Raw genomic sequence first — 13643 nt, 5'->3', positions numbered from 1 at the left:
AGCAAATAATATTTTTGAATGATTGATATTAAATAAGTTGACTACTAATTTGGAAATCTGAATTTCTTGTTTTGAGAGCTGTAAATGATTTAAAGTTTCTAATATTGAATAATGTAGTTCAGCAGTATTTTGGAGCCAGCTCATACAGATTTATAAGAACCAATTGTTTAATTTTCAAATATTTTCCTGCCAATTTTTTGATGTCACTCTTTTAGCTTGAAATGGGCCACGATGGGAGTATTGACATCATGAAAATCGGCAAACATTATAAATCAGGGTATTTCTTTTTATACACAGAGGACTGGTTGTTAAACATGTACCAGCACATCACTGGTCTAGTTCCTAAGACTTCATGTGGTATTTTGGTAGAATACATCTTTAATAATCAAAAAATTTTTTGACCAAAACAAGAAGTGAAGATGAACTCATTTTAAAAAAGGTTTTTGAGCACGCTTAAGTTACTTTCTACAAAGAGAATAAAGAATACTCTTTATTTTAAGAGAGACACACACTCTCCCCAATATAATAGACAAAATTCCTTTTCAGTAAGATTTATTACAAATAACTGTGTTTTCTTCTACTTATGTCATTACTACTTCCCATCCAATACTTCAATCAATCTGATTTTTAAATCTTTCTAACAAACATACTTAAAAATTCTATAAAGTATGATTTCTGTTGCTCTGACAATGAAACTTTTCCTAGAGTTTAAAGAGTATGTGAAGATAGCCGGCAATTATCCCATGACACCAGAAAAAACAAGATTGTGCCTGTTCTGTTTTTGTAAGGTTTGATTCAGAGTACTTTTAACCATTCAATGATTTTTTTGATTTTATTTAACATATTCCTATAAATGATAGTGCTCACATTACACATCTCAGACAAACTGCACACCAGTGAACAGCTAATTTTTCACAGTTGCCAAATGGCAGGGTCAGAATATAATAAATAAGATACATTCATATTTATTCTTTTTGTAAAAGAAAGTCATTAGAATCTGCACTAAAATTCAACAAAGATGTCACAAACTATAACATTTATGACTGGTTTTAATGTCATAGACATTATAGATGGAGGAACGACTAAAGAAAATGAGAATTATTTGAAGATGTAATTTGTTCCAAAATGAATGCAATCTAATAGATATACTTAAGGTCAAACAGAGAAATAGAAGAACCCCAGACGTAAGACAAATTGGTAAAGCTACACTTCACCAAAATAGATTATTTCATTACAGTGAGCTAAACATGGTAAAGAAAGCTAGAACTTTGGCAATGTTTTTAAATTTTAAGTCCTGGAGGTAGGGTTCCAGAGTTCAGAGCTCAGCCAAGTGCTATAATTAAATTAATTAATTAATAATTAATGAATGAATTTTAAACTTATCGTAAGACAAAGTACCATGAATATAGAAAATAAAATTATGAATCTGAAAATATTTTAATATTTCACTATGCAAATGACTATAGAATACAAAATATAATAAACATCAGTATAAAGTATAATTGACATCCGTTGAATCACAATGATTCACATTAAAATGGAGGTTAAAATATACCTTTAGCTTATGCTCTTTTCTGTTGATGATGACGGCTGTAATCTGTTGGTCCATAAAAATTAGAATAGTACAAAGTAAAGCTGGAATAACAGCAGCTATTACTGTCCACCATGGATTTGGGCCTAAAGGTGTAATAAACCAGCCACGATCATCTCTTGTGGGCTGTGAAAAATTAAAGAATGCACAGTTATTAACTGGATTAATGAATACCTAATCAAATTGTCTCACAGATAATACCAGGAAAACCCTAGTTATAAACTGATATGCCAAGTGAATTATATATTTAATAATAATAATATTCACAAAGCATTTATAAGGTACCAGACACTATTCTAAGTGCTTTAAATATTTTAACTCATTTTTTTCTTCACAACAGTCTAAAGAAGATACAGATAAGGAAACTGAGACATAGAGAGGTTCAGTAAATTTTTCAAGGTCCCAAAGCTAGTAAGTGGTGGAGATAGGATTTCAGCTCTGACAAACTGACTCACAAATTTGTGTTCTCAATCAATACCTATATTAAATAAAATCATATTAATATTTATCATTTATGATTGGCAAATTTATTTACATTTACAAATATCACATTGACCACTGTGTATAACTCTTATTTTAGATGTGTATCCAGGTCACTATGTAAAAATGTCAAAAAGACGTTTGGTCACATCATGGGCTCAGGGAAATGTTCAAACATGGCTGGTGCCTGAGATGAGACCCAAAGGAAATCATTTTGACAATTCTTTGAGGAAGTCCCTAGCTATTTTTTTTTTTTTTTTTTTTTTTTGCAGTACGCGGGCTTCTCACTGCTGTGGCCTCTCCCGCCGCGGAGCACAGGCTCCAGACACGCAGGCCCAGCGGCCATGGCCCAGGGGCCCAGCCGCTCCGCGGCACGTGGGATCTTCCCGGACCGGGGCACGAACCCGCGTCCCCTGCATTGGCAGGCGGACCCTCAACCACTGCGCCACCAGGGAAGCCCCCTAGCTCTTTTTGATAGGTGAGAAAACAGGTTCAGAGAGGTAAAGTAACTGGCCCAAGGTTGCATAGTTAGTAACATGGTCTGAACTCTATTCCAGACCTAATTTTATCTGTTTTCAAGACCTATCCACTGTGCATCACCCTTACTTTCAAAATGCTTCCTTATCTTTTAAGAATATAGATATTCCCACTGGAATAACTGACAGAAAATTTTTTCAAGCTGCCTCTAGGTTTCCATTTCTGTGATTTCTATTTTTTTAATATTAGGCCAAAATTTTAGTCATGCTGTGGGCATTTTATTTACTGTTATATTAATCTATATTCTTTATATTTTCATGAAAATCCCAAGTACTAGGGTTATAGCCATCATCTGAATAAAAATTAGACCTACAGAGATGGAGAGATGATAGTAAATCCTATGATAACTTCACCTTGAAAACACTTGGTACTTGTAGTTTTGGAGATGGGATCCCAATGGCATAGTCAATTAAAACCATACACAGAATCGTAAGAAAGACAGCAAAGTCGCTCACTATGGATCGCACCTAAACATAATGAAAACACTTGTCACTTGAAGGAACTATAAATAGTGAAGAATACTCAGGAACATAATCTAGAATCACACTTTATAAACACTTTATGAAATAATATCATAATATTATATTTTACGCATACTATAATATTACTACTAACTCTTGTCATATTTATATTTATATCTCCGTCATTAGGATGAATACACACTCAACATTTTAAAAATGAGGCATTATGGCATAACTACAATGGTGATTGTGCTGTTTTCATTTAAAATCTAAGTTTATTATGGGAATCTTGCATGATACAATATCACTACATCAGCAGTGCTGATAAAAATCTAAGTTTATTATGAATTCCAGTATGTGAATATTTATTTCACAGAATAAGGTTGCATAGCTAGAATTTCGCTATATTTTAGTACTCTTTCTCACGTAGGTAACATTTTAATATCATAAACCTGAAATACCATAAAATAAAATTATCTATTTTTATTGAAGAAGCATAATATTTTAGTTAGTTTATCTGAGCTACAAGTATGGCAGCAGGTAATTTGCACAACAGAGTAAGCAAATTTAAAAGTTATTCTATGTAAGCCAGTTTTTAAAGCCATTTCTCTTTTATAAAGCCTTCATTGAGAAAAATTCTTAAACAATAATCAACAAGATCTGCCTTTTATTAGGCTGCCTTTATGACGCACACACAAACACATACAAAATGCAGGAGTTTGATACAAAAAAAAATTCTATATTAATCAAATTAAGCTTTGGGGGGAAAGAAATGAATCTTCCACGTTACGGAAGGAAGAGGTAAGAAAAACAGAAGTTTCTCTCAAACAGCAGTTCTTAAAACATTTTCCCAGAGTAGAATTTTCATCACAATTTTTAGCTCATCCCTAAAAAGCTTGTTTTCTTGTTTCTTTTCTTTCTTTTTCTTTTCTCCTTCCTTCCTTCCTCCTTCCCTCCCTCCCTCCCTTCCTTCCTTCCTTCTTTTTTGGCTGAGTCAGACCTTATAGGTGTTACTTTGCAGTGTTAAATATTGAACTAAGCTGTTTCTCTGTTTACTTTCCTTTCCAAATATGCAGATGCAAACGTGGTGGGTTAGGCGGAGGGACTGACACTTTAAAAATGAAAAAGAGGATAGTGTTCCAATGAGTCTTGCAGGGGCTTTCCCAATTACAGAATGTAACAGTGGCTCCTATGAGGTGTCTGTCAGGCTGGAATAGTTCCCACTGTTCACTGGGCAAGAAAGTGACAATCAGTAATGCAGTGTGTGCTTTTGAGTTCCAAAAATGAAAGTGGGAAAGTGGGAGTTTATCTCTGGGATTTGAAGTTAGGAGATAAGCCTGGAGGGAATGTGTACTCCTAGCACTGTATCACAAAATGCTTTCTCTTACCTCCCTCACCATGCCCACTCCTAAACTGGCGGCTCAATCACACAAAAACCTTTTCGTGGCTCCTTTAACAACAGCAATAGCTCTTTCTTTTGTCCTAAAACACACATGACTCCATAACATGCTTTATGTTGGTTCACGTTTTGATCAGAAAAATTGTAGTCTAAGTACCTTGGTTGGAAAATAGCGGCTAGTCTTGAACTGCTTCAGTGTGGCTGACAGAGTAACTGTGGAAAAGAACAGGATCACTGACCAAAATAGAACATCTGGAACATATGGGTGCTCGTGGCCACAAGCTCGTCCAACATACTCTCCATGCAATGATTTGCATTCCTGCCAGAGGAAGTAAAACAAATGGAGCTATTAAGCAGAAAAGGTGGACACGTTTCTTTCGGAAAACTAACATCTTAAAATCGCTTGCAGTTGAGTTGCTGAAGTTGTTCAGTTATGGCTCCTAGTTGCATAGGTAGTGAGCAATATGAACCACTTCTAAAATTCTCGCCTTTTCAAATTAAGTTTAAATCTATGAAACTAACTGATTTATCAATCACCATCTTAATGAATTTTCACATCAACCCTATAAAATAGGTAGTTGTTATTATTTCTATTTCATGCCTGAGGAAACTGAGGTGTAGAGAAGTTAAGTAATTGGCTATGGGCTCACCGCTGCTGGGTGGCAGCAGAGTTGTGATACAAACATGATATTCCTTTGGTGGGATTATGTAGAATTTTGTAGAATTATCTAGTCCAAAAGCTCCCAAGAAAGGTGAGAAAAGCAACAAAAAACTATGATACATTATTACTGGAGTGAAACTGGAAGTCAAAGATGGGGCTCAAATTTAAATTATAGAACAAAAGAGAAAAAGTTAGTATAGAAGCAATGCAAAGTTCATATTTACTATGACTTCTTCATGGTCTTTTTTTTTTCCTGGTATATATTTTATAAGCCTCTGAAGGATCATTTCTAATTGCTGCCTTAGCCATGAGGTGGCAGCAAAGTCAAAAAAATTTCCTTTCTTGGAGGAAAAAAACTGAGCATTTTAAACATTAATATTTTGAAATTAAAACTTTTTAAAAACGTTTTGCTTTTTACTATTTTAATTTAAAGATTAGAACACTAAATTTTAATTTTTTATTTCAAAACAGAGAAAAGAATGGTTTAAGTGATCCAGTGACCTTGTTAGTACTTGAGATATCTGGACCTGAACAGAAACTGAATTGTGCCATATACTTAAAGATCTTAGAGAAAAATATGGACTGACGGACTGATCACCAACAGAGACTGTCCAATGAACAAAGTTTCAGGCCCTGGAGTCCTTGTATAGCAGAAAACAAATACCTTCAAAAGATTCTAGACTAAATCACAGATTGTTACATGGTTATCCAAAAACAAACTAGTAAAATCTACTTGGGGCAGCTACCCCTAAGGCTAGGATTCTTGAGAAATATTGTTTGTATACTTTATAATTATCTAAAACAATTCCATTCCCTTTTCTAATCTAACTGCAAATGCTACATTCTTTGCTAGCTAAAGTTGAATTCCAATTATCTATTTTAATACAGAGCACAATGACTTGGCTAATTGAAAAACCAAAGAAAAATCCCCCAGGCCTTAATTATAGCTTTAATTTTCCTTCTCTCAAAACTCTGTTAAAATAGATAAAGTAGCAAAAATGAATCCTTGAATTTTTTAGTCCGGTCTCTTGTCCCTTGTCCAGAGATACTAGTATAGCAATTACTAAGCAAAGTAATGGTTAAGAAGAATGGATAAATACAAAGAGGAGCTAGAAGCTCTGTTGTAAACACATTATCTAAATATTTGTGATCAGTCTTTTGTGCAGATATAAAAGTCCTCCAAGTCTTGGACTTGGCTGGGTCTTGTTCTCAAATCTTAGGAACATAGATACCATTTAAAGGATCATTTAACTGTCTTATAATCTATAATACATTGCCAATAGCTTGCCTAGTTACTTTAATTCAAAGCAAATTCGAAAAGCATATTTATTTTTTCTTCCTTTTAGGGGGACAGTATGCTATTTAAAAAGGAAAAATTGTGAACTACTAAATTCTACATTTATTTTCTGGTTTATACTAACTGTACCTTTAACACACACGCGCGCGCGCGCACACACACACACACACACACACACACACACACACACACAAAACAAGTACTGAGATTTGGAAGAGAAAACTAAATCCAAATCCTGTTCTCTTATTTTGAGTCTCACATATGGTTTCACTTACAAAAATGAAAAACTGCTTGTTGACAAACTCATTTCTACTAATTATTCTTCAACACGTTCTAACTTTCAGCAGTGTTATAAGTTGGTAAAAATTAAGTTTGATAAAATAAGAAATTAAAGTTGGCATTAGTGTCCTGCCCCTTACTTGTATATAAGCTAAATATGTAATTCTGGCACTAAAACGATTCTTAACCAATTGCTAGTTAATTGCTTGTGAATATTTTAAACCTCGCCTAGGAATTCCTTTATAATGACAGATTTTGAGATACTGCTAAAAATATATATAAACATAGAAACCTAAGTGTTCTAGCTTGCTATAAAACACTTGAATTAGGCATTATTCACAATAGCCAAGATATGGAAATAACCTAGATGTCTGTCAATGGATGAATGGATTAAGAAAATGTAGTATAAATATATAACAGAATATCATTCCCTTAAAAAGGAAGGAAATCCTGCCATTGCAACAACATGGATGAATCTGGAGGACATTATGCTGACTGATATAAGCCAGACACAGAAAGACAAACACTATATGATTTAACTTACATGTGGAATCTAAAAATGTCAAACTCAGAAGCAGAGAGTAGAATGATGGTTACTAATGGCTGGGGACAGGGGAAACATGGGGAAATATTGGCCGAAGGGTACAAAGTTTCAGTTATGCAGGATAAATTATGAAGATCTAATGTATAACATGGTGACTATGGTTAATAATATTGCATTAAATAATTGAAATTTGCTGAGAGAGTAGATCTTAATTGTTTTCACCAAAAAAAAAAAAAAGGTAACTATTTGAGGTGATGGATATGTTAATTAGCTTGATTGTGGTAATCATTCACGTCATATACATATACCAAAACATCATATTGTATACCTTAAATATACAAAATTTTTATTTGTCAATTATACCTCAATAAAGCTGGAAAACAAAATCAACCAAAACAAGATATTTACATTAAATAGTAAATTTGTGATTTGAGACTATTTTTCAAAACGATCATTAAATATTTATTGAACACTTATTATGCATACAGCTGTTTGGGAGAATCAAAGAAAGCTAAAGTTCTTTGCCCTTGCAGAGTTAGCAAGGTATAAATTACAATTAATGAGATATGTAACAATTCAATTAAAAATCATCACATGAATAATATACAAAGTAGATATTACATGACTATTTTTACAAAACTAGTTATAATAGCCATTAGCACAGTGCTTTATTAATACAATGTTTTTGATGATACTAATGGTTATGCTGAGGAAAGAAATCCCAGAATAACAATTAAGACAAAACAATCTTATGGCCCTCATTGACTTAAAAATTGTAAGATTTTTTTCATTACGTAGCATTCCCTTTGGTGATAAATGCTATTTCTGGTCAAGATTAGCAATTGCCTATTGCAAAAACTGCTTTTAACTAATGAAAAATAATATGAAAATTTCTGCCAGAATGTTAACTCCTAGTACAGAACTTCAAGAAAAAAACCACAGTGCTATATTTGCTTTGATTGCAAAATATTTTTCACTGTACTCTGCTTGACCCTAAAACTTCTAATATTTAAAATTAACTCATGGCTAGCTAGATCAATTGTGCTATGAGTCTCTTTGAAAGTTATGATTCAGGGTTTGCTACTACATGGAATGAATATTATTATTTAATATTAAATTGTTCAAGACTATAAAACACAGAGTAAATTATCATGTTAAATAATTTAGAGATGAGATTATTGGGTTACTGTATTGTAGGGGACACCAAGATGAGGGACAAAAGCAAGGGACTCAAGACATAATATCTTTATAGTTCACAAAAGGGAAATATAAATGGAAGATGCACTGCTGAATGGACCAACCACAATCCCATGTCTAAATTCTGAATAACTGTAGCATTCTTTCTTGTTCAGCTCATCATTTCTTTTACTGATCGATTTAAATGGCTCTCTGAAAGGAAACAGTTTGGTAATGTTATTTTTTCTAAGAAAAATAGGACAGAATAAATGTTAACCATAACAGAAGAAAACAACAGAAGTAAGTGAAGGCTTATTTTAGAGCAAATGACTAGCATAAGAGGAAAAGTAGTAAAATATAGGTCAAGATAGAATTTTAAACAGAAGGTAAGTAATTTGAATTTGATTCTGAAAGAAAATATTTAATGAGGAAAATTGATAAAATAGGCAATAGGTCAAGTGCTCTTACAAGAATCATGTTTAGAGTTTTATAACATTTGTACAACAAAAAAGATTTCTATGTGTCACTAACTGGTTCACTTACTAAATGATACGTTTTTCATAAAATGAACTAGAATTTATATAGTTTTATGCCCATGGTTATAATGGGATTTGAGCTTATATGGGTAGATAAAGTGGCAGAAGCTTTGGATTGTAATGTTTGTGACTGGGAAGAATAGAGAAGAAACTAGAATGACTCAGATATTAATACTTATTAAAAGCAGAACACTTTCGATTTTTCCAATTATGAGATTTGATTGACCAGAAGTAAAGGATGCAAATGTAGATGGAAAAGGAGGTGCACAATATTGCAAGAGATTAAGAAGAACTGAGAAATTCAGCTATGAGGGGGGAAAAAAGATACCACAGAAAAAGAGGAAAGCCAAAAATATTTTTAAAGGTATAAGATTTAACTTTGATAGGTGAAAAATATGTTGCCATTCTATTTCTTGAATGGAGGATAAAGAGAAAATGGAAGTAAGAAAATCTTCCTGAGGGAGGTGCCAGAATTTTATTAAGAAAAGTGACTTTTGTTTTTCCAAAAAGTTCAATATTTACACTAAAATATTAACAAACATCCCCTCCCCCTTAACATATTCTGAACAGCTGGAGCAGTATTACAGAGTAAAGTAAAAGCATTCTGGGTTCTTTACACAGAAGGCTGACTTAGTTCTGCCATACGGTTTCATTTAGGTCAACACTACTCTTATTTAATGTGCTTTCAGTTAATCTAGTCACATTATGCCATACATGTATGCTTTCAGAGTAACTCAGGCCTAATAACTACTGGAAAAACTTAATAATGAAAGAAAACCCCAGTAAACTTATGCATACTTGAAATGAATGAAATCAAAACCATCACTTTTATAATAGTATTTGTTTAAAACACTTAACTTAGTGGCAATAATTCATTCAAAAAGTCAATAAAAGCCCTTATAGTAATAAGATTCAAGGTATGACCTATTTTTCTTTCTTAAAAATTAATTAATTAATTTATGGCTGTGTTGGGTCTTTGTTGCTGCATGCGGGCTTTCTCTAGTTGCGGCGAGCGGGTTGTGGTGTGAGGGCTTTTCATTGCAGTGGCTTCTCTTGTTGTAGAGCATGGACTCTATGCACACGGGCTCAGTAGTTGTGGCTTGTGAGCTCTAGAGTGCAGGCTCAGTAGTTGTAGCACATGGGCTTAGTTGTTCCGTGGAATGTGGGATCTTCCCGGACCAGTGCTCAAACCCATGTCCCCTGCATTGGCAGGCGGATTCTTAACCACTGTGCCACCAGGGAAGTCCATGACTTATTTTTCAATGTTTCACTTACCGACACAGTTAGGTTCTCCCAAATTATGTCAGAGGCAGAAATATTGGACTCCCTCCATTCCTTCAAAGTATCATTGCTAGGATTATGTGGTTCCACACAGTTACACCTGCAAAGGCAAAACAGTGTCTTTTGTGAAGTATCTTTTTGTCACCATACTTAAAACAAATGTGTGATGGGTCCTTCTTCCCCAGTCACAGCCTTCCTCCATCTGAGAGATAAGTAGGTAGGTCATCCTAAACTCCAAAACACACTATTTTCAGACAGAGGACAGATATATTGCTAGGATTAGATCACTTCTAATGTTTCCTGGAATGAGAGGTCATTCCCTCTCTGTCCCCATCAGAGGAAATTTTTTAAAGTGTAGGTTAGAACACAGGGCTTTTGAGGCCTTTTAAACCAAGATGCTTTCTAGACCTTACAACAACCATTTGCCTCTAAATTATAAGTCAAGTGGGAAAAAATTATAAATATTCAAATGTATTATTATAATTACTTATTTTTATTAATACTGTATAACTATATCAATTAAAATTGGAGTTTATAATTCATATTTTAGAGATCATTTAGAATTTTGCAATGTAATTTAAAGTTAAAGCTAGGTTGAAGCAAGAACCCTAGGTATCTCAGGATATACTTTCTTTGTGATGAGTGATAATTCTATTAAAAATCAAACAATCAGTATGCAAAAGATTTTTGAGTAGCTACTACATATAAAGTAACATGATGAACGCTGGGTGGGGTAAGAGCAGAGAGAATAGGAAAAAGCTGGGCAAAAAGCTGGGCAAAGTGGTACTGTTATGTAATAAAAAACAGCTTTTGATCTCATGTTCTTTATAACTTTGTAAGTAAATGAGAAGACAAAAGCAAAGATTATCAACAAGTTAATTGTCTTAGATGTTGACTTCAATTTACAAATTGTTTGAAAAATTCATTCATAAGTCTATTATTTGCCCTTCAGAGAGCATTTTCTTATAGAAGCATTTTATAAAAATAGTGGTTGGGCTCTCAGATTAAGCCACATATATACTACATAACTTGTATATTAGTTGGATTGCTGTTTTAGTGATATTAATTTAACTGTAGAACCCAACTGCCATTATTTCTGTAGGCAAATATATTACAGTCTCTACTTGATAAATTCCTCTGCCTAAGCAACAGTCTCTCTTCTTTATTTTTTTTTTTTTTGCGGTACGCGGGCCTCTCACTGTTGTGGCCTCTCCCGTTGCAGAGCACAGGCTCCGTACGCGCAGGCTCAGTGGCTATGGCTCACGGGCCCAGCCGCTCCGCGGCATGTGGGATCCTCCCGGACCGGCGCACGAACCCGTGTCCCCTGCATCGGCAGGCGGACTCTCAACCACTGCGACACCAGGGAAGCCCTCTCTTCTGTCTTTTACATCAGGAATTTTAGTCTGTTCTTTTTTTTTACCACCATTCATTCATTTTTCAAAGTGTACTGAGTGTCTATTATTACAAGAAACTCTCCTTGACTTGGGCAATACAGACAGGTATGTTCCTGCTCTCACTAAGAGATGTTAGAGTATTCCCCACCTGGGCTCTCATGGGGCTGGGCCTCTAAAAAAACAGAGGATTCCAATGAGAAAGTTGTTGATGAGGATTTTAAGGGAATGAGATATGGAAGTATTAGCTACTATGAGCAGCTACAGTGACCACCATGGTATCAGAGGGAGGAAACACAGCAAAAGGGAAACAGTCCCCTGAGATGCAGTAATAGTCATTCATTAATGCAATTTATTCAAATCTATAGGTTCTCAAGTCCCAGATTAGTCGTACATAATCCCAGAACACAGGATTATGTGTCAGAAAGGCCTTTGTCCTTTACTGGCTGTGTGGCCAGGGCAAATTATTTAAGCACTCTAAATCTTGGTTTCCTCATAAACAAAATGCAGACTGAAATGCTTACCTTGTAGAGCTATTATGAAGAATACGTAACATGATATATATTAAGTGACTGGTATACATTTATGCAGTTTTGAAATTGTAGCTGCCATCATCATCATGGTTCTCATCATTATTTTCTGGTTCATTTTTCAGTTTTTCATAAGATGTAACAAAACTGTTAACTTTCAATTAATGTAATACAAAAAAAACACTAGGCTTTTCTCTAACATGCTGATACTCTTTATTTTGCTTCCAGTGCTTTAAAGAGAATTAAATTCTGACCAGCATTAAAACAGTTTTGCTACTATCACTGAGAATCTATCAAAAGAAAGAAAATTCCTGTTTAATTTTGACTCTAGGTCATTAGATCACTAGGCAAATATGGTAAAGATAATATATGAAGAGAGAGAGAATAATTTCATTTAAAATATCTTAAATTATTAAAAAATAACACTAAAACCATTAAATCACTGAATATTTTCTAAAATTAAAAATCAGGTTTGGCTTCTAGCTTAAGAAAGAGGACTGAACACACATGTTTATTTTCTCATTACCTAGAATTCATTAGCCAAAGAAATAATATAAAAAGAAACATGAGGAGAAATATCAACAAAAGAGAGATGTAAACAAATGGAATATGAAAAGCATATGAAAGCAGGATGTTTGTAAAAGCAGAACAGAAGAGTAGTACTAACAATAATAGTACTTTTATGTTTAATCCTTAAAATAGGTAGTATTAATCACATGAAAATATCAAGGCACGAGTGATGTGGCCAAGGTTACACAGCTAGAAACATCAGAGCCAGAATTTAAACCTAGGCAGTCTGCTCCTAATGACTAACTTAAAAAAATAGAAATATTTACATAGAAACATAAATATATATACATATTTATATATACATATAAAATTTATAAATTTATATAGGATATATATATATCCTTCCAACTGCAGTAAAGGAAGGACCTGGCCTGCCAAGTAGAATCCCAAAAAGGGTCTGAACTAAGAGAAGATGTTGGGATGAAGGAAAGAGTGTTTTCCAACCTAAGAAAGCAGCGAAAGAACTCTCAGAATGACAAATGTATGGTAGAGCCCAAGAGTGAACCAGGGAAGAACTGAAATCACAAGATGGCTGAATGGAAAGTCCCAGTGCTCCTTCCCCCATAGAAACTTCAATTTAACAACAATATATGGACCAAAATACTGTGACGAGAATTCCAGAATCCAGTTAAGATGTTGCAGTACCTGAGTGCAAAGCTGTGAACAGCCACATTCAAACGGGTAAGAAGAGCAATTTCACTTTAACTGCATCAGCCCCTCCTCTAAGCTGGCGCTCAGCAGTGGTAGAGAATACCCTGGCTTACACTTTTTACACTGGGGGTGAAGAGAAAATAGAGGCTGCATCTGACATTCCAGCTCTTCAGAGGGCTACTGAGGGACTAGTATCTGTCTTGTCATAAAATGTCATAAAATGGCAACTGTCTCACCTAACCTGGGATGCTGATGGGGA

The 13643-nt window shown here is 34.3% G+C and overlaps 1 protein-coding gene across 9 annotated transcripts in view; it reads right to left on the bottom strand.

Annotated features, from left to right (window-relative positions):
- SLC4A10 (solute carrier family 4 member 10) overlaps positions 1-13643 on the bottom strand; it is a gene marked incomplete at both ends in the record, with an annotated part of 310841 nt that overhangs the window by 30233 nt on the left and 266965 nt on the right. For all 9 annotated transcript variants that reach the window (XM_082841780.1, XM_082841783.1, XM_082841781.1 and 6 more), the window contains 4 exons: positions 1556-1717; positions 2962-3075; positions 4626-4787; positions 10237-10342. In XM_082841780.1, the coding sequence (XP_082697906.1) occupies positions 1556-1717; positions 2962-3075; positions 4626-4787; positions 10237-10342 (544 nt within the window). The remainder of the gene's footprint in view (positions 1-1555; positions 1718-2961; positions 3076-4625; positions 4788-10236; positions 10343-13643) is intronic.

The sequence above is a fragment of the Leucopleurus acutus genome (assembly GCF_964270905.1).
Source record: "Leucopleurus acutus genome assembly, chromosome: 6".
In the NCBI taxonomy this organism is placed as follows: domain Eukaryota; kingdom Metazoa; phylum Chordata; class Mammalia; order Artiodactyla; family Delphinidae; genus Leucopleurus; species Leucopleurus acutus.
This window is presented reverse-complemented; position numbering and strand designations above follow the sequence as displayed.